General features: G+C 43.6%; 1 protein-coding gene and 1 non-coding gene across 2 annotated transcripts; one reads left to right on the plus strand and one right to left on the minus strand.

Annotated features, from left to right (window-relative positions):
* Positions 1-7,153: 7,153 nt before the first annotated feature.
* LOC133926751 (glycine-rich cell wall structural protein-like) lies at positions 7,154-7,902 on the minus strand. The gene is made up of 2 exons (XM_062372817.1): positions 7,738-7,902; positions 7,154-7,622 (listed from the first exon to the last, which is right to left on the minus strand). Exons 1-2 carry the CDS (start codon positions 7,844-7,846, stop codon positions 7,285-7,287), a joined length of 447 nt encoding a protein of 148 aa, XP_062228801.1. The 5' UTR covers positions 7,847-7,902; the 3' UTR covers positions 7,154-7,284.
* Positions 7,903-17,382: 9,480 nt separating this feature from the next.
* On the plus strand, positions 17,383-17,524 carry LOC133927879 (small nucleolar RNA Z247). Its single transcript, XR_009911375.1, has one exon. It is a non-coding gene; the product is annotated as a small nucleolar RNA Z247 (small nucleolar RNA).
* The last annotated feature ends 1,662 nt before the right edge of the window (positions 17,525-19,186 follow it).

Consider the following 19,186-nt stretch of genomic DNA (forward strand, 5'->3'; position numbering starts at 1 on the left):
AAACTCGTCATTTGGGTTGATAACATGTTCCATGAAGAACCCAGTGATCTGTTCTTGAAGGGCATTTATATCTATAGGTTGTAACTCTTTTGTGCATAGTTTAGAGTGCTGCGTTTGAAGAATGGAAATAATTAGTCCTTGAACACGTGTAGAAATTGAAAAGAAGGCATCAATATGTTATTTAATACCTCAAGATTATTGAACCTGACAATGTCTCCATCCAGGTTGAATCCGTGCATGGAAGTTAGAACATAAAACGCGTAGAGATTCTTGCTAGGTTGTTGCCTCATACACTTCAATAGGAAATGATTCGTCAGTGGAATGAATTGAACCTTTTTATTCAAAAGAAAATGCAAGATATGAAAATTTTGTGCGTATCGAAAAGTCAGTTTTTACATTATACTCCTTCCTGAATGGAAAATGAATAAGACTCTTTTTATGGTATCTTGTGTATGCCCTATACGTGAATATGAATACCAATCAAACTTAGATGCAATCGTCGAGATGATGAAATGATCAATTTTACCTGTTTAGCATGTCGATGAGATTTTGGTAAGTCATCTGAGCTCTCCTTTGTGAGTCTAAGACGATGATCTTGCTCAAGTCTGGGTGGATGACAAGGAGGATCCAATGATAGCTGTAGGAATATTATGTAACCATAGAAAGTACTAGAATCGAGTTGCCCATAAAAGCAGAATGCCCTAGCGCACAAGCACATACTCATAGTTGTAGGGTAAGAGTATGAATTTCTTGTATTGGTGGTGATGCAGACACTTCAATATGTAGTTCTCGGTGAAGTCTGGACTCTCCCTTACAAGCGTCTGGTTCATAAGCCTAGGATCGATGAATCCTACTTGATGATCGAATTGTTGTCTGCATGCACGATTCTCCATTCTACAAAATAGAGAAGTTAGCCATGTAATTTCAAAGTACAAGATCATATAACATGATTTATATGCATAAGTCACTTATAGAGTCCATACTCTAACTATAGCCACGTCGAGAGCATCTTTCTTGTACAATTCATACCAGTCCTTGAAATACACCCAGAAGGAGTCATCCCCATTGAGCAAATATTCATCGGTGTATCTTATAGCGAACGCCTACAAACCCTGCCTGGATTGCTCCAAGTACCACTGATGTAATCGACGCATTTGAGTTGTAAGGTTTCTTTCTATATCTGGTTTGACCAAGGGTTTGGTCAACTCAAATGGCCATGTAACATTCAACTTTGCAATATCCGCTCCCACAATAAGTCATGCTAGTTCTTCTACAGATAGTCCAGAAGTAGCCAGGAAGTCCCCAATGCTTGGAGCATTTTGAACGATTGGAGCTGATTTACTCTTGGCCTGCTTCTTACTGATACATTCGTAGTCACTTGGTGGCTTACTTCAAGCTGCCACCGTCTGTTTAGATTTGGCCATATTTATGAAAAATTTTATGGTATCTTCAGGCACAACAGGCTTCGGTGGAGGTGGTGGAGGATGGAAATGAGTCGTGACACTAGCATCCACAATCTGTTTTGTTTCCTCAACAGTGAGTGAATAGATATTCTTGGGTTCCACCAACTTTTTAGATGCCACCGGCTTCTTAGATGATGTCATCTGCTTGGATGTTGCAGAACCTGATCTTGTTTTCTGAGCTGATGGCTGGCTTGTTAATGGTGCTGGCTTCTTCAGCGATGGATTTCTTCGAGGCGATGACTGAGGAGGTGGACTTCTTTTGGGAGATGGCTGAGGATAGGGAGATTTTCAAGGCGGCAGTGGCCCAGGGCATAGTGGAGAGTAGAGATTCTCGGTAGCTGTCCCTGGTGGAAACACTATTTAGGCCATCTCCCACGCGATGAATGTGTGCTCGCTCTCTCCTATAGTGTTCGCCCCCTCCTCTACTAGGTAGTCCACCTCAACATGACGGTACTGGTTAACTACCTTGTCTACTTCAACCACGACATAGGCCTCCGGTATTGGACATCCGTGCAAATGTTCATGGGAGCCGTGGGGATAAGCCACGCTGGAGGCCACCTTGATGGTAATGTTCCTAGCACCAATGTGTAGTTCACACTGTGTCTGTGCTATGATGAGGTCCATGGGATAAGTGATGGGGTTAGCTCCCGGAACTCCCGTGGATGCTCAGCTACTTCGACAAGCACCAGGACTGGAGCGCACAACATTAAGAGACACTGCAGGCCGTTCCTAATCACTCACAATGGTGGCCCATTCACGCATGAGGGTATGTTGTACCGCTTGTTCAAGCATTTGCATCATCCTAACTTGTTTTGCCTCTCATTTTGCATCTCGCTCTTCTTGTGATCTCTTTATACTCTTGTCTCTATAGACGTCGCCAGGGAATCCATATTTCCAACCCATCACCCCAACACCTCATGTTGTACCTATCTGCACATTCCCTATCCCTATCCTAGGGCCAAGGTGAGCTCATCCCTATCCCTGTATGGCTTAAAAGATCCTTGTGCAGACTACTCGTAGGCTTCCATAAGCTTTTTTGCAAGAGTTTGTGTCACTTCGTGGTCTTTAGAGGTCATAAAGCATAAGCTTCCATCAGACGAGTAAGAAGCACCCCTCATAAGAAGGAAGCGCATCGATCAATCGCTCCAGCCCTCCATCACAGGCGTGACACCTCTCTCTCACAATTGATCTAGCTGTTGTTACCACTGCCATTCTTTCCTCACGTACCCATGACTGCCAACTTTGTGGGGGTAGAGGTTCTTCTTTGAGTTCTTTTGTTCACCACACTCATCCTTTGTGCTTATTCTGATGACTTATGCTCCACAAAGGCTTGCCAATAATCTTCTAGTTGCGGCCACTTATGGAGATCTGGCGTTGTACCTTTCTGCACATATATTTTGTTGAGTGTGTCCTTTCAGTAATTAAATTAAATTCCCATGATTTTTAGCATCTTACACTTAACTACTTCCATATATGTCCCTTCAGGGAAGTTAAACTTCTCTAATATCTTGGTCCACAAGATGTGCTTCTTGATAGAATCAAGAACCACGTGCAGATCACCTTGTTCTCCAGTTCACAATCTATAGGTGATGGGCATGTGATCCTTAATAGCAATCCCATAGACTGACTTGCATGGCCCCAGATCCTTAATCACATAGGAGAAGGCCTACATAGTGTTTCCACCAAGGGAAGCCATCGAGAATCTCTACTTTCCACTACGCCCTGAGCTGTCATCGCCTCGAAGATCTCCCTCTCCTCAACATCTCGCAAAAGAAGTTCACCTCCTCAGCCATCGCCTTGAAGAAGTCCACCGCTCAAGAAGCTGGCACCATCAATAAGCCAACCATCAGCTAGAAAAATAAGATCAAGTTCTAAAGCATCCAACTAGACGACATCATCTAAGAAGCCGGTGGCATCTAAGAAGTTGGCGGAACCCTAGGATGTCTATTCACTCACTGATGAGGAAACCAAAAATATTGTGGACGTCAGGGTCACGACTCATTTCCATCCTCCACCACCTCCACTGAAGCCTGTTGTGCCTGAAAATACCATGAAATTTTTCATAAATATGGCCAAATCTAAACAGACGGGTGGCTTCAAGTAAGCCATTGAGTGACTACGAACATATCAGTGAGAAGCAGGCCAAGAGCAAATCAGCTCCAATCGTTCAGGACGCTCCAAGCATTGGGGACTTCCTGGCTACTTCTGGACTATCAGTAGAAGAACTAGCACGGCTTACTGTGGGAGCGAATATTACATCGCCGTTTGAGTTGAACAAACCTTTGGTCAAACCAGATATAGAAAGAAATCTTATAACTCAAATGCACCAATTACATCAGTGGTACTTGGATCAATCCAGGCAGGGTTTGCAGGCGTTCCCCGTAAGATACACAGAAGAATGTTTCCTCAATGGGAACGGCTCCTTCTGGATGTATTTCAGGGACTTGTATGAATTGTACAAGGAAGATGCCCTCGACGTGGCTATAGTTAGAGCATGGATTCTGTAAGTGACTAATGCATATAAATCTTGTTATATGATCTTGTACCTTGAAATTCCATGTTTAACTTCTCTATTTCGTAGAATGGAGAATCCCGCATGCAGACAACAAGTTGATCGTAAAGTAGGATTCATCAATCCTGGACTTGTGAACCAGACGCTTGTAAGGGAGAGTGCAGAATTCACCGAGAACTACATATTGAAGTGTCTGCTTCACCACCAACACACGAAATCATACTCTTACCCTACAGCTATGCGTATGTGCTTGCACATCTAGGCATTATGCTTTTATGGGCAACTCGATTCTACTACTAATTTTCTATGGTGACATAATATGTCTTCAGCTTTCATTGGATCCTCCTTGTCATCCACCCAGACTTGGGCAAGATCATTGTCTTAGACTCAGAAAAGAGAGCTCAGACGACTTACCAAAACATCATCGATATGCTAAACGGGTAAACTTGATCATTTCATCATCTTGACGATTGCATCTAAATTTAATTGGTATACATATTCACGTACAGGGCGTACGCAAGATACCGTAAAAAGAGTGTTATTCACTTTCCATTCAAGAAGGAGTATAATATAAAAACTGACTTTCCAGTACGCTCGGAATATTCATGTCTTGCATTTCCTACTGAATAAAAAGGTTCAATTCATTCCACTGATGAATCATTTCCTCTTGAAGTGTATGAGGCAGCCACCTGGCAAGAATCTCTGCGCATTTTATGTTCTAACTTTCATGCACATATTTAGTCCATATGGAGACGCTGTCAGGTTCAATAATCTTGAGGTATGAAATAACATATCGATGCCCTCTTTTAAATTGCTACACGTGTTCAAGGACTAATTCTGCCAATTCTTCAAACGCAGGGCTACAAACTACACACAAAAGAGTTACGACCTGTAGAAATAAATGCCCTTCAAGAATAGATCGTCGGGTTCTTCATGGAGCATGTTATCAACCGAAATGGCGAGTTTCATGAACCGATCGTGCCGTCAACTAGTGACAAACCTTCAGATTACACCGTACCTTCTAGTATAGAGTATGGACAAGGAGGAAGTCTATAAGAGTGTTAGACGGCTTACATATTGCCAATTGACACAATTTTAATGAAGGATATTAATTACTATATAGTAATATAGAACAGTAATTACTATGTACTAATGAAGGTGTATTTCAGAGTTGATGCCGTCGGATGACTCCTCGACAGAATGGCCTTCCAACGATGATGCAAAGGAGGAGCAAGAAGCAGTGGCCCGTCAGTGCACCCAAGAGGAGGAGGATGAGAGGCTGGCCCGTAAGTTGTACGCTGCGAAGGAGCAAGAAAAAACCTCCTGTAAGCGTGCTCAGGAGGAGGAGGAGGACGAGAGGGTGGCCCGTCAGTATGCTGCGGAGGAGGTTGAATGCTCAAACCGTTCTAGCGTTTAGGAGTCGGACTTTGATGTATTTGACACGCCGGCGAGCCTGGAGCTTAAGCGATGCTATGGTCGATCAGGCATGGCTAGGTCCTCCACTCCACCACCATCGGCCCCTCCGTGTCGCCACATGTACAGACGCCACCAGCCATCCACGTGGAGGTCCTCATTGCAGGAGAGGTAGAGGGAAACTAGATTGGCTCAACTCAACCGACTTTTCGAGGGGTGACCTGTGAGAACTATTATGTATATATGTGTGACATGACTTACTATGTATTAATGAAGGTACCTTTATTATTGATTTATATTACATATGTCTCGTTGTATGCATGTATTGAGTGGGAGAGAGAGAGAGGAGATTGAGGAGAGAGAGGACAGGGCCAGAGTAGAAGGGGAGGCACAACACTGTGGGCTGAAGCCACCAGCCGGCAGTGATACATAAGGCATCACTGCTGACCGAATCTTTCAGCTGGCAGTGATAACCCTTTTCACTACCGGTCTACGGAACCGGCAGTGATAGTCCCCAACTATCACTGCCTATTACCCACTGCCGGCTTCAAAACCGGCAGTGAATGGGGTTTTGGAGCCGACAGTGAAAGGGATTTCTGTAGTAGTGTCGATCTGTTCTAATCAGAGCATTCGAATCATCAATGCCGAATTATCCATCACTGACTTATCACTGTCCTACAGAAGATGGACTTAATTCCTCTATTATCTGGTATCAGATTTTGAGGTGATCCATTAGGTAATTTCATTTTTTACCTTTAGATCAGTTTTATTTTCATCAATGGCTTAGAATTTTCATAGCCATCCCGTCCTTCGCTAGTTATTACAAGATTGTCACAGGCTGAGCGAGGTAAGGGTAGTAATTCGAAAAGGGACCTCAACTAATTACAATCCTACTCCAACAATTAGGTCCTACAGTTAGGGGCATGATGGGCAATATGGCCCACGTCCTAGGCTTCGTTCATGGTGCTGATGCCATGCAGTTTTCCTGGTGTGGATCAAGGAGGGACCAGCTTTGGATGGGTCCCCTTCTAAATAGGGCCACACTTTCAACAAATCCTGGCCCTCCTGTCTTTCGGCCTCATCTTGGATCCCACATTGTGGATCTTCCCTAGTCGGTGTTCTATGGCATTCGAGGGACATTCCGAAGGTAAATTAATACCTTCCTCAAGGCTTCATCCTGTGGTAGATTGGTGGTCATATCTTGTCCTCGTCGTGCTCTTGAGTGTGAACCACGCACGCGGGGGTGGGGTGGGGGTGGTGATGGGGGTGGGTTTCTCCTTGAAACCCTTTCTGGCCTTTTTTGATTAGGTTCACGTTCAGTGGATGTGAAGGGTCCAATTCCCTTACGTAGGGTACCTTACAAATAGTTGTCCATCAAACTGTTCCTCGGTGCAGAAATGCCGCATGCAACGCTTGGAGGTAATCTGGTCACATTTGGTAGTCAAGGACTGTGAGAATCAGGAATTAGGAGCCAGCTGGGCGAATCTATCTTCATATTTTTGCAATGAAGGCAAATTTATCTTTTAGCCCACTGCAACCCCTTTACTAATTTGTTTTTCTAATATTTTTTCTTTCTGGACGAACTGAACGTTTGGATGCACACATCAAACTAGATTATTTAATAAAATGGCACCCTCTTATGTGGCAATTAATTATTTGACATCAACTAAAACAGCCACCGACTAGAAAAGATCAAAACAGTTTTGAGTCCAAGAATGAGCAGAAAAATGTAATTTGCACATTTTTTTATTTAAATGCACACATGTAAAAGAAAGTGATATTTTTATAATTTCTCAATCACGAGCATATGCTTGAAACAAGCAATTAGAACTTAATTATTAACACACAACACATATCTTATTCAACACACATAATTGATACGTATAGCTTTAAGATTTAGTGCCAGCCTCCGTAGTTGCCGCCACCACCGTACCCGCCGTATCCACCACCACCACCGTACCCGCCATATCCACCACCACCGTATCCTCCGTATCCACCACCACCACCACCACCATATCCGTACCCGTTACCATATCCACCACCATAGCCAGGGTAATGACCATATCCGCCACCATACCATCCATGCCCAGGGACATAGCCTCCAAACCCCCCACCGTATCCTCCACCGTACCCCCCACCATATCCACCACCACCACCGTAGTATCCATGCCCCCACTTCTCGTCATTGAGCGCAGCCCCATCGGCAGGCATCACATTCTTCGGCCCATCCGACTCTGCATTATATAAGCTAGCTTTGAGTGACCAAATCACACCACAGCAGCGTATATCATATATGCCCACTTGCCAAGTCGTACAAATCTGAAAAACGAGTCAGAGAGACGTGCATACCTTTGGCCTGATTAGTGAACGTGTCTCTAGCAGCAGAAACATTATTGCTGGAGATGAGCAGGAGAGAGGTAAGGACGACACCAAGCACCGGTGACGACCAGAAAGCCATACTTGTTTTTGTGATTTCCTGGGAATAGATGGGTTTGAGGCAGCATTGCCACTCGTGCTGTATTTTATAGCAGCTGTCCGCGGCAAATGCATAGACGCATGCGTATATACACAATATACACACCATCGCTGCGCTGAAACGGTTTCGGTTGGATGTCATGATTAGAGCAGGTCGAGCTTGTTAGCTTTCGTTGTCGTGTTGGGTGCAGGTATGGACCTTCATCCGTATGGATTTATGTGGGAATTGGGGGTTGAGCACGCATGACAAGTGCTATTAAGGTCAACTAACCAAGCAAATCAGAAGGTGATGTTTTGCGTCTAGCACTGTCGGAGTCACTAAGTGTTGGCGCGAGATTTTGCAATCCATGCAACACACAAATCTGTCCTGAATAACTATCATTTTTCGGAACGACATGTAACTTTTCTACAAGCAAACAATGCAAGCAAAGGATTTCGACGGGCAACTTTGAGAGCTGTTGTCGGGACAATTAACAAGAAAATCAACAAAAAAACTACCATCCAAATCGTGAGGATTCAAAGTAGCAGGGAAGAACTAACCCTAAAACTACCCTAATGTTCACGAAAGTAAAGGAGAATAAAAATATATGGAATTGTTGCGATTGACTGGATATTGCAATCGGCCTCCACCCTGTCAACTATTTATAGGGGTGGCTTGGACATGGCTCTTATGAAATATGACTCTAACCCTAACCTACAAGTGCCCTGTTCGGCCAAAAACGCGAAAAGAATCTGCACTGAAACCACGGTAAATGTAAGTCACAGTGAAACGAAGGTTGCTAAAATTGTAATTTTGCAAATGTACCTGTGGACTTGCACGGGGACGCTACGGATGTGGACGAGCGGGAATGCCTGCTGACGGCCAAACTGCCGCATGACGCGGTGTGGTGAGTACTCTTCGACGTAGATGTCGAAGATAAGGGGCGCCTTCATGAGCCAGTACTCCTCGTCGCGGGTGCACAAGGGTGACAAACCCAACCCTGCATACGCCTGCACGGACGGAATGCTGTATGGCTCCCATACCACATCGTCAGAACGTAGCCTGTCAAACTGGGTACGAAAATGCTCGTACGCACTGCGAGGCTACTCGTGCGCCCAGTGTGGCTGTGTAACAAACATCAATACAAATATTTAGAGACAAACAGAATACGAAGGAAACTGTTAATGTAAAATACGTACCCGACGACGTCACCACATCGAGGCCATAGTAGGCGCGTCCTCGTCCGGCTCGCCGTACCATTCCTCTGGGTACGGGGAGTGGTCCACCACCGGCCTGTCTATGGAGAAATGCTCGTACGACCACACCTGCAGAAGAAGTGGACACCCGGCAAAAGTGGCTAGTGGCTCCTTCTTCGTGCATACGTCGCAGAGCGCCCGATACATCGCAATAAGAACAGCGGATGCCCAGCTGAACTGCGGTACGTCCTCCGCATCAGCGTCCGCTATCGACCGGGCGTACGGCACAAGCGTCCTGGTAACCAGGTGGCCTTGGCCACTAGTGAACATTACCCACCCAAACAACCAAAGCAGGAAGGCCTCCAAATGCCTCGAGACCGCGTATGCGTTGGTGTGTGGGTGTATGTACGCCGGCTACACATATGACTGGTGTCAGAAAGGATCATTACAACATACTATATTAGTATTCGATAGGTTGTATGTTACCGTACCTGGAACTGTAGGATCCACTTCTTCGTTGGCCCTCGTGCATCAGATAAGAACTCAGGCACGTAGGGGGGTGCGTCCGCCTTTTGCTCCACCAGGCCAAAGCGCTGATGCATGTCGTTCATCCAGTCAGCCTGCATATCGATGACCCCAACCGCAGCTCCCGCGCAAGGAAGGCCTAAGAGGTAGGCGACATCCTACAGGGTCAGGGTCATCACGCCGCACGGGAGGTGGAACGTATGTGTCTCCGGCCTCCAACGGTCAACCAGTGCTGCTATCAGCGACCGATCAAAGTAGAAACGACGGGCCGCAACCTCAGGGTTCTCCGTCGATCGGGCCTCGACCAACTGGCAAAGCGGTAGGAGTCCGGCTGCTGCCAACCTATAAGTGTTGCAATATATCAATAATATGGAACAACAGCAGTGATATGGCAATTTCGTATCAAATTTTTGAAGTACCTGTGCTTCCATCGCTCGTCTATTGTCAGCAGCTCTCCAGGGCCCCGTGGTCGAAACACTCCTAGCTCCGTCTGGTGCTCGGCGGATAAGAAGCTGCGATGCTTCTTGTCCACGGCAGGGTCTAAAAGCTCGGAGGTCGCAGGGTCAGCCATATCTGCATTTGAAAGACATGTACATTAATACATTGTTAAATAAATATAGTAACAATATACTTTGAATGCAAATTAACTATATCACTATATGCAAAATTAATGAATATTAAAATGGTACAAAACAAGCACAACGCACATAAAACTCACCTAGATAACAGGTGCATCACCGCATGCATTTTTGGGACAATATTTGTAAGTGTGACCTACTTCATTGCACTGACTGCATCGCTTAATCCTAGGGCCAGCCTCGGATTCATCCATATCATTGCGAATCCGACGAGTTTGTCTTCGGCCCGGTGCGTTCTTCATCTTTCCCAAATCAGGCACATATATTCTTGCGGGCCCTGGGTTACTTGTAAAAGTGTCAACAATGCCGTAACCATACAACTCCTGATTCCAGGTGTTGAGTATTTGATCTTTTATAAAATACTGTGACAAATATTGCCTGGGAAGCATATGGTGCTCCACGCACGCAGCTATGACGTGTGTACAAGGTTTGTGGAGTAATTGTGGCTTCTGACAACTACATATGCATGTCCCACTCCTTAGCACACACTCTTGAACATGCCGCTCACGTCTACCCCCCTCCGACCCTTATCCCGACACAGGACACTGAACCTGTGCTCTACAGTACCCTCTTGATTTGTGCGATGCATGTGGGCCTTCTTATTAGCCTTCTCCATATACTCACACACATCTGGTCGGTCAAGAACAATTGCATGTTTAACCCGCTCTAGGAACCAATACCAGCTGTCCCCGTTCTCACTCTCCACGAAAGCAAACCCTAGTGGCAGGACTTGGTTGTTACCGTCGACCCCTATTGCAGACAAAATCCACCCTTTGTACTTCCTAGTCAAGAATGTTCCATCTAGGCATATGATGGGTCGGCAATATCTAAATGCTTTGATAGTTGCAGCGAATGCAAAGAAAGCATGCTGCAACACTCTTTTTCCGCTGTACTCCACATCAGTAGAGGGGTAATGCTTGATATCATAGTAGCTACCTGAATTTCTTGCACAAATTGTGGCTAATGGACGAGGTAGATTGTGATATGAATCTTCATATGTACCGAACCTCATCTCAATAGCCTTTTGTTTCGCCCTCCATGCCTTCGAATAGTTTATTGTGTACTGGAACCTTTGCTCAATAGCACAGATTATTGATCTTGGCTCATACCTTAGGTTGTCCACAATCTCTCCGTACATAACATTTGCAATGAAAGCAGAAGACAGGTTCCGGTGGGCGAACTCTATTTCCTCAATGTGACAATTATGTTCCTTAACTATTGAGCATTGCCAGTAGTCTACCCATTTCCCTCTGAATGCGTGCACCCGCCAAGGGCATTGAGGCACCAAGCACTTCACATCGTACTCTCTTTTACTTGATTTAACAACCTTGAATTGCCTACAAAGAGACAACGAGAAGAATTTCACTGCATCAATAACTGCCTCTTTTGTAGGATACATAGCACCCTGTGACAGCTCACTCTCATGGTACTGCCACGGTGTCCAGTCAGCCTCGCTAACCACCAACTTCAAAAATTCATGATCCCGCCACTCTGCAGGAACTGGAGCATTACCCTCCTCATCAAACGAATCCCCATCGGCAAAGCCTTCCTCTAACTCTTCATCCTCCAAATCCATATCTTCAATGATGCTAGGGATGTGCTCCCCTTCATCAGCTACACCCATCGGTTGCAGCTCTAGAACATCACCAACTTCCTCCCTGGACCCTACATTAGCCGCCTCTGACTCATCTTCCATTGCCTCACTTGGTTCTGCTACTGCTTCCGCAGAGTTCACCTCATTTTGATCTTTCAGGTACGCCTCAGCTAACAAAACAAGCGACAGGCCATGTTCACAGCATATATCTGCATACTGCCTCCAAGTTGATGTGGCTTCGATGGGAACAAGCTTACCAAAGTATCCATGACTAGCACGGCTCAGGACAGCTTTCAACTTCAGCTCATATTGCTGCGGATTGAGTTGGAAAAACCGCATGAGCCATTTGCACACACCCACAATAGTCCTCTCATTAGCTTTACTAAGCCCCTTCATGACATGACAAAATCCAGACAGATCTACACCGCTAGGACCGTACCTAATTTCACCCTCACCATAATATATCTGAAAAATTAATTTATCTGCCATCCCTAGAAACACCCGCAAACATAACCCATGTTAAGATAACAAACTATATTTCTAATTATCGGATAAAATAATTTGTAAATGCTACCCTAGTTCGCAAATTATCATATACTGTTGCCTCCTACGTCCACAGGTACAAATAATATACTAAAAATAATATACTAAAAATAATATACTACAAATAATATACTAAAAATAATATTCTATATTGAACTGCTATCGTACCATTTTCTAAATAAATTTGACAGTTTTCTAAACCCTAGGTCATAAATGTCTAAAACCTATATCATATACTACTACTGCACTAATTAACAACAATAAAAAGGAAAAAAAGACTTATCCGAAATTTTCCTTCAATCCGCGGCCCAAATGCAGCAGGGCTTCACCGACCTCTATCCCTCCCCTCTCCTCTCCTCTCTTCTCCTCTCTCTTCTCAATTTTTCCTTTTTTCGGATTTTTATGAATTTTTGGCTATTTTTGGGCCTTTTATAGGAGAGGGCGGCTGGGCGGGCACTGCGGCACGGCAGGCGGGGAGGCCCTTTACCGCCCCCTGAGAGGGGCGGTAAGGACTTCTACCCGCCCCCTCAGGGGGCGGTAAGGCGTCGGGCCGGACAGGGAGGCGTCGGGCCGAGCGGGGAGGCCGTACCCGTCCTCTGAGGGGACGATTAGGACCTCTAACCGCCCTCTTAGATGGCTGCAGGCGCCTAGTTTTACAAATACTTCTGCCGAGAATCTATTTATTTAAATTTTTACTAAAAAATATAAAAATAAAAAAACTCTAAGATTCATAGTAGGTCAAAGAAAAAAAACCCAAACCTGACCCGATTTAGGCCCGCCCAGTAAGGCTCGTTGGCTATTGTGGACGGGCATGGAAAGCAAGGTAGTAGCCCAAAAAATATAAAGCCCGACCTGAAACACTTTATTTATTTATTTTACAATGTAAAAATCACCCGGCAGCCCAAGCCTAGCCTAATTCTGCTGCCTATTTTATGGCCGGGCCTAGGCAGATATTTTAGGCCTGAAATAACTTGAGCTTTTAATCAGCCTGGCCCAGCCCATGCTCAAGTCTAATTCGGAGGTCCCCCACATATATAGGATCTATTTGGAGCAAGAGATCTTATTATAGGAATTAGGAGGAAATCAATTCCTATAGAATTTGTTCTTATCCAACCATTTAAAATATAAAAATGTATGCACGAAATTCCACATACTATAATATCCCTACAAATCCATAAGAAGCCTATAGGGGAAGAAAGCATCTACTCCAACCTTGTTTTATCATAATCGAGGTTTTACTTTCATCTTTTTTCCTTACATCCAATCGAAATGAATTGTTCTATAGTTTTTTGGCGTCTTTTTCAATCCTCATGTTTGCACTTGGATTCTTATCGAAACCATGCATCTGTTTTTTCATGTGCCGCCCTTCTTCCATCGCCGCAATGCCAAACAAGATGACCTAAAAATGTTGAATGAATATTATTTTAAAAATGAATGTTGAATCAACTCCTTGTCTTGTAAAATTTGTTGAATCAGCAAGTGTTTAAATAATGTTGAATTAACAAAAATCTAATCCCTTCCCAAATCTAGAAAATTCTCCATTTTTGGTAAGTATTCATTAGATCTTTTAACCGGTAAATGTTCATGAATTGGAAAATGCCTTTTTCCTTAGGAATATAGCAAAATTCAATGAGTTTCTAATGTACGAGTGTATGTTAGTGCATTATGTAGCAGACGATTTCCCAGTTTTAGCACTCCTACGCCTTGCTTGGAGCTTTTGGGGATGGATGATGGGAGGCAATTGGAACTGGGGTGTTGGGGTTTTGAAGGGTTTGGCGTACTGTGCAAAATTAGATATAATCATTCAAATGGTTCCACTTCACACTTGCTTGGCCACTGCAGCGTGGTGAACCCATGAAGGGCCAGTGGAGCAAGAGGAAGAATTGACATCCAACTTTCATAAAGTAGGATTTGGTAAGTTCATAAGTTTGTTAGCTTTAAAATTTGGTGAAATTACATTACTACAGAACATATCATAAGTAGTGCCCTATCAGTGTCGGGTGTGCAAAAACTGACACTGAAGACGTATCATTGCCGGTTGTTAAACTCTTGCGCGCGAACAATGGTTGATGGGCTAAGAACCGGTACTGAAAAGTCACTATCATTGCCAGTTCGTGCCACAACTGGCACTGATAATGAAGGGACTATCGATTTTCCGAAATTCATAACTTTTTCATATAGTGCCGGATGTAGATAAATTTTATATGAAAATTATAGCTTTCGATGAGACGTATAAATTTGTAGTTGACAACTTTTTCATTTGAAGTAATCATGACAAACTTTCAGCATGAGGGGTCAAAAGGAAAATATCTCGTAGTGCCATCAACAATGAGAGATAGGTGAGATGGTAAGAAATTTATGCACGAGGGAGGAGGTCGCGGCTTCGAATCCAATGGAACGCACATGTGTGAAAAAACGTGACGATGACATGTGCGTGTCGGGTAGCTCAGGCCTCGGTCGCTGGTTGGTTGCAAAAAGACATTAATTTTTTTTGGCTTCGGAACATCAATTTTTAGAACCGACTATCAGTGTCGGTTCCAATTAAGAACCGACACTTATAGCACTTTCAGTGTCAATTCTGGAACCAGTATTGATAGTCGTTGACTATCAGTGCCGACTAATCGGTGCTGGTTCAAAAACTACCATTCATGGCAATTTTGAACCAGCACTGATGACCTGTTGTGTGGTAGTATTAAAAAAAATTGTGCAATAATTAAAAAACCATCTAAGTGGTGGAGGTTCGAGATGTTGGGAGCATAATCCTAGAACTTCTCAACAGAAATTAACTAGTAAACATTCTAAACCGTGATACCTTCTTGAGTGCTAAGTATAGAACCATAGGTAAGGGATGTAGGACAAACCTCCCATTAACATGCTTGGAGAACGCTTTTTATGTGAACCTAGGAGGTTTTTTTTTCTTGTTTTACAATAGGCCACCTTTACCCGAGCGTTCATTAGAGGCCTTAATAAGGGATATGCGGGACGGGGGTCAAATCCCCGTCGGACTGACTCCACCCATGGAGCTGCCATCATAATGCAAGCACGTCCGCGGACCTAGGAGGTTAAATTGTGAATTTGGTGCTTCTCAAGTGATTCGATGCTTAGGAGGCATATTATGAACTTTAACTCATCTCTCATAATTTCGGACATGTACAAATGAACCATGCTTTGATTTGGGTGGTAACATCATGATAGAAGTCTATTTCCACCAACATTTTGGATCCTAAGAACTCTTCTAGCTTTTTCCTACTAGGGTTGGACAACTATTAAATTCTACAGTAAGTTGAGCAGTTGATTAAAAAGAAGGGAACCACCTAATTCAAACTACATTGATTAATCAAAAACAACTTGCATGAAAATTCTGATAACAAAAGATATGTGAACCATAATATTATAGGTGAACATTATAGCAGATTTTTGCAATATGTTGAATGTGCTTAAAATAGATTCGATTAAAATCAAGTTAACCTCAATTTGAGCATTCTAAAGAAACTAAATAATTATATACAACATATGGTATTGGTCATCCATGAGCATCATATGGGAGACCTCTCTGAATTATTGGGCATTGTTTGAATGTATTTGAATTGGAATTCAAATTGAAGAAATAATGAAGAAATGCACTATGAAGCAACATAAAAAAATCAACTATGCAACTGAGCACTTAAATTAATTTTAAAAAATACTACATTAGTTAATATAAATATTAGTGAATTGTTCAAGATTTTTGGAAATTAAATTGAAGTCATAAAAAATTGTGCAAATTTTAACAGATTTTAAATTGTAAGAATTTTAGTGTGAAATTTACTTAGGTTTTTTGAGTCATACCAAATAAAATGGACTCTCTGTGAATTATACTACCACTACAAAAATTGGCAAAAAATTTGAGTGCTTCTAGAAGTCATAATTCAGCGGAGAAATGGAAGGGAGAGCATTTTCAAATCCTGCCAATGTTCAGTATAAAAAACATTCATGTTACTGTTCATCTTGACCCCACATGCCTGTGTCTTCTTCCACCCATTCCGTCTCGCATAGAAACCAATGTGGTCAATGTGTCCGAGCTTTACTGCCTGAGCTGAGACGCCATCCAGCTCTATTTCTTGCTACTCATTGCAGCCTAAGCCGCGTCTGTCATTCTATTGTCATCCGCTGTTAAGAACCAGGGGAAAACCCTCTCCTCGGTCTCTCCATGCTCCCCTTCTCTCTTATTCTCTCTACTAAGATCCACATTATAATCGAGCAAATCCACTACAAGCCACGCTGAAGCTTGGAGGTGCTAAAGATAGGAATATATCTCTAGGTTCTGAACTACCGAATTCAGGTTCTAGGAGATAGATTCGGTTTCCATAGTCTTGAATATTGAGATCTTGTATAATACTGAATCAATCTCCAACTGATCTTCTGGTTACAGCATGTGCCAAAAGTCCCTCACGTAACCGAGTTGGTTGCGCCTGTATTCTGCTAGGCAGCCTGAATAAACAAACAGCGCAACCTCGAACAAAGGTAGAAACACTTCTAGAGTTAGCCTCTTTTCATGGTATATAGATTCGGCTCCTCTACTTTGCATCTATGGTGAGAGGAAGCTCTACTCCCTCCTGTCTAGCCATGGAATCACCTTTAAGCCATCTAGTCACGGAAAAACTCACCAATAACAACTATGCACTATGGAAAGCACAAGGGATGCCTCCTATTCGAGGAGCTGTGCTTGAGGGTGTGCTCGATAGTTCTGATGTCGCTCCGACTAGAGAGATTGAAACCAACAAGGGGACAAGTTGGCAAAGGTGCTAAATCTAGAGTATGGATTGCTCGTGATCAGCAGGTTCTTAGCTAACTGTTGTCCTCCCTCTCTTGCAAAGTTCTGACGCAAGTCGTTGCAATGAAGACTTCAGCGCAAGCATGGAAAGCCATTGAGGATATGTTTTCATCACAAATGTGTGTGAGGTCCGTGAATACCCGCATAGCATTGGCTACAACTCATAAGGGCAACATAATGATTGCTGAATATGTCAGAAATAAGAAGATGAGATGGCATCCGCTGGTAAACCTCTGGATGATGAAGAGATTGTGTCATACATCCTACCGGCCTTGACATTGATTACAATTCTATTGTGTCAGCTATTATTGCACGAGTGGAGCCCATCACCGTGAGTGATCGAACTATACGCTCAGCTTCTATGTTTTGAGACAAGGGTGGATCTCCTTCAAGGTGGATCTCAATCATCGGTCAGCATTGCCTCTCATGGTGGACAAGGCATTTCTAACTATCATGGCCAAGGGAGATGTGGATGTGGTCAGGACCAAGGGCACAATAATTATTGCAGCAATACTCACTTCAACAACACAAATAGCAATGAGGGCAATAACTCAAGGCAACCAAAGTATCAGTTATGTCACAAAAATGGACACACATCCATAAATTATTGGAATCGCTTCAATCTTGATTTTGTTCCAGATGAAAGAAGTGTTGCAATGACAACTAGCTCATATGGTGTTGACTCAAATTGGTACAAAGATATAGTTGTCATAGATCACATCACTAGTGAGCTTGACAAGTTGATTGTACATGACAAGAATAAAGTCAAAGATCAAATCAAGACAGCAAGTGGTACATGTATGAATATTAATCATATTGGAGATGCTATAGTTCACACTCCGAGTCATAATATTTATCTAAATAATATTCATCATGCACCCCAAGCTGCAAAGAATCTTGTTTCCGTTCATTGTCTCGCCACTAAAAATAAAGCCTTTCTTGAACTTCATCCAAAAAGTTTCTCAATCAAGGATTAGGCAACGAAGAGAGTTCTCTTTTGGGCACTTATGAGGGTGGTCTCTATCCTCTCTCTTCCATTCCAGCCGATCCAAGGAAGCAAATTTTAGGTGCTATCAAGCCTTCATCTACAAGGTGGCACAGTCATCTAGGTCCTCCCTCGTTCCAAGTCATTAAGAAACTTATTACTAAGAATAATCTCCCTTGTTCTAGTGAAACAAATTAGGAGTTTTTCTATGATGCTTGCCAAGCTAAGAGTCATCTGTTATCTTATCCATAGTCATCCAATGTGTCCAGTGTGCCTCTAGAGTTAGTTTCCTCGGATGTATGGGACCCTGCTCCAGATTCTTTTGGAAGAAAGAACTACTATGGTAGTTTCATGTCCCAAATTCCGTAATCATATAATTAAACATAATCATGCATCATAAACACCATATTTAATTGTTGAGTAATTTTATTTTGAAGCACTAGAGTACCTCATTTGGGTAATGAGAAGAGAGAAAGAAAATAGGAGAGAAATAATAGAATTTGCAGCTAAAAATGGTGTCTCTTTAGTACATGGGGCCCACCCACTGGCCCCACACCGCACTCCCTCACCCATCCGGCTGCAAGGCAGCAGCCCACCGTGCTCTCTCTCCTTCACTCACTATCACTCTCTCTCTCTCACACTCTCACTCTCCCTCCTCCCCCCCCCCCGCCCCGCCCCAACCAAACCAAGGAGAAGAGAGAAAAAGGAGCAAGGGGAGCCCAAGGAGGAGGTCTCTGATGAGCACCCCTGCTGCAGCCACTGGAGTTCATCTTCCCGTCGAGCCCAAGTCCCTCGGTATTGTCTTCTTCCCCCACGAGCCGGCCAACCACCTCCCTGACAGCCATTTCAAGCTCCGTCATTTCTCCAACCACCATAATCGGACCACAAGCTTGTTAGGGCATGGTGAGCACACTAAACCCCCTCCCATTCCTTCCTCATAGCTAGATTGACTAGATTTGAGATCACCAAACTCAACAATGGCCTCCACCACCATTAGAAGCAAGGATCGAGTTTTAGTCTTTTTTGACATGTGCGTGTTGTCCTACGTG

The sequence above is a fragment of the Phragmites australis genome, chromosome 8 (assembly GCF_958298935.1).
Source record: "Phragmites australis chromosome 8, lpPhrAust1.1, whole genome shotgun sequence".
Taxonomy (NCBI): Eukaryota; Viridiplantae; Streptophyta; class Magnoliopsida; order Poales; family Poaceae; genus Phragmites; species Phragmites australis.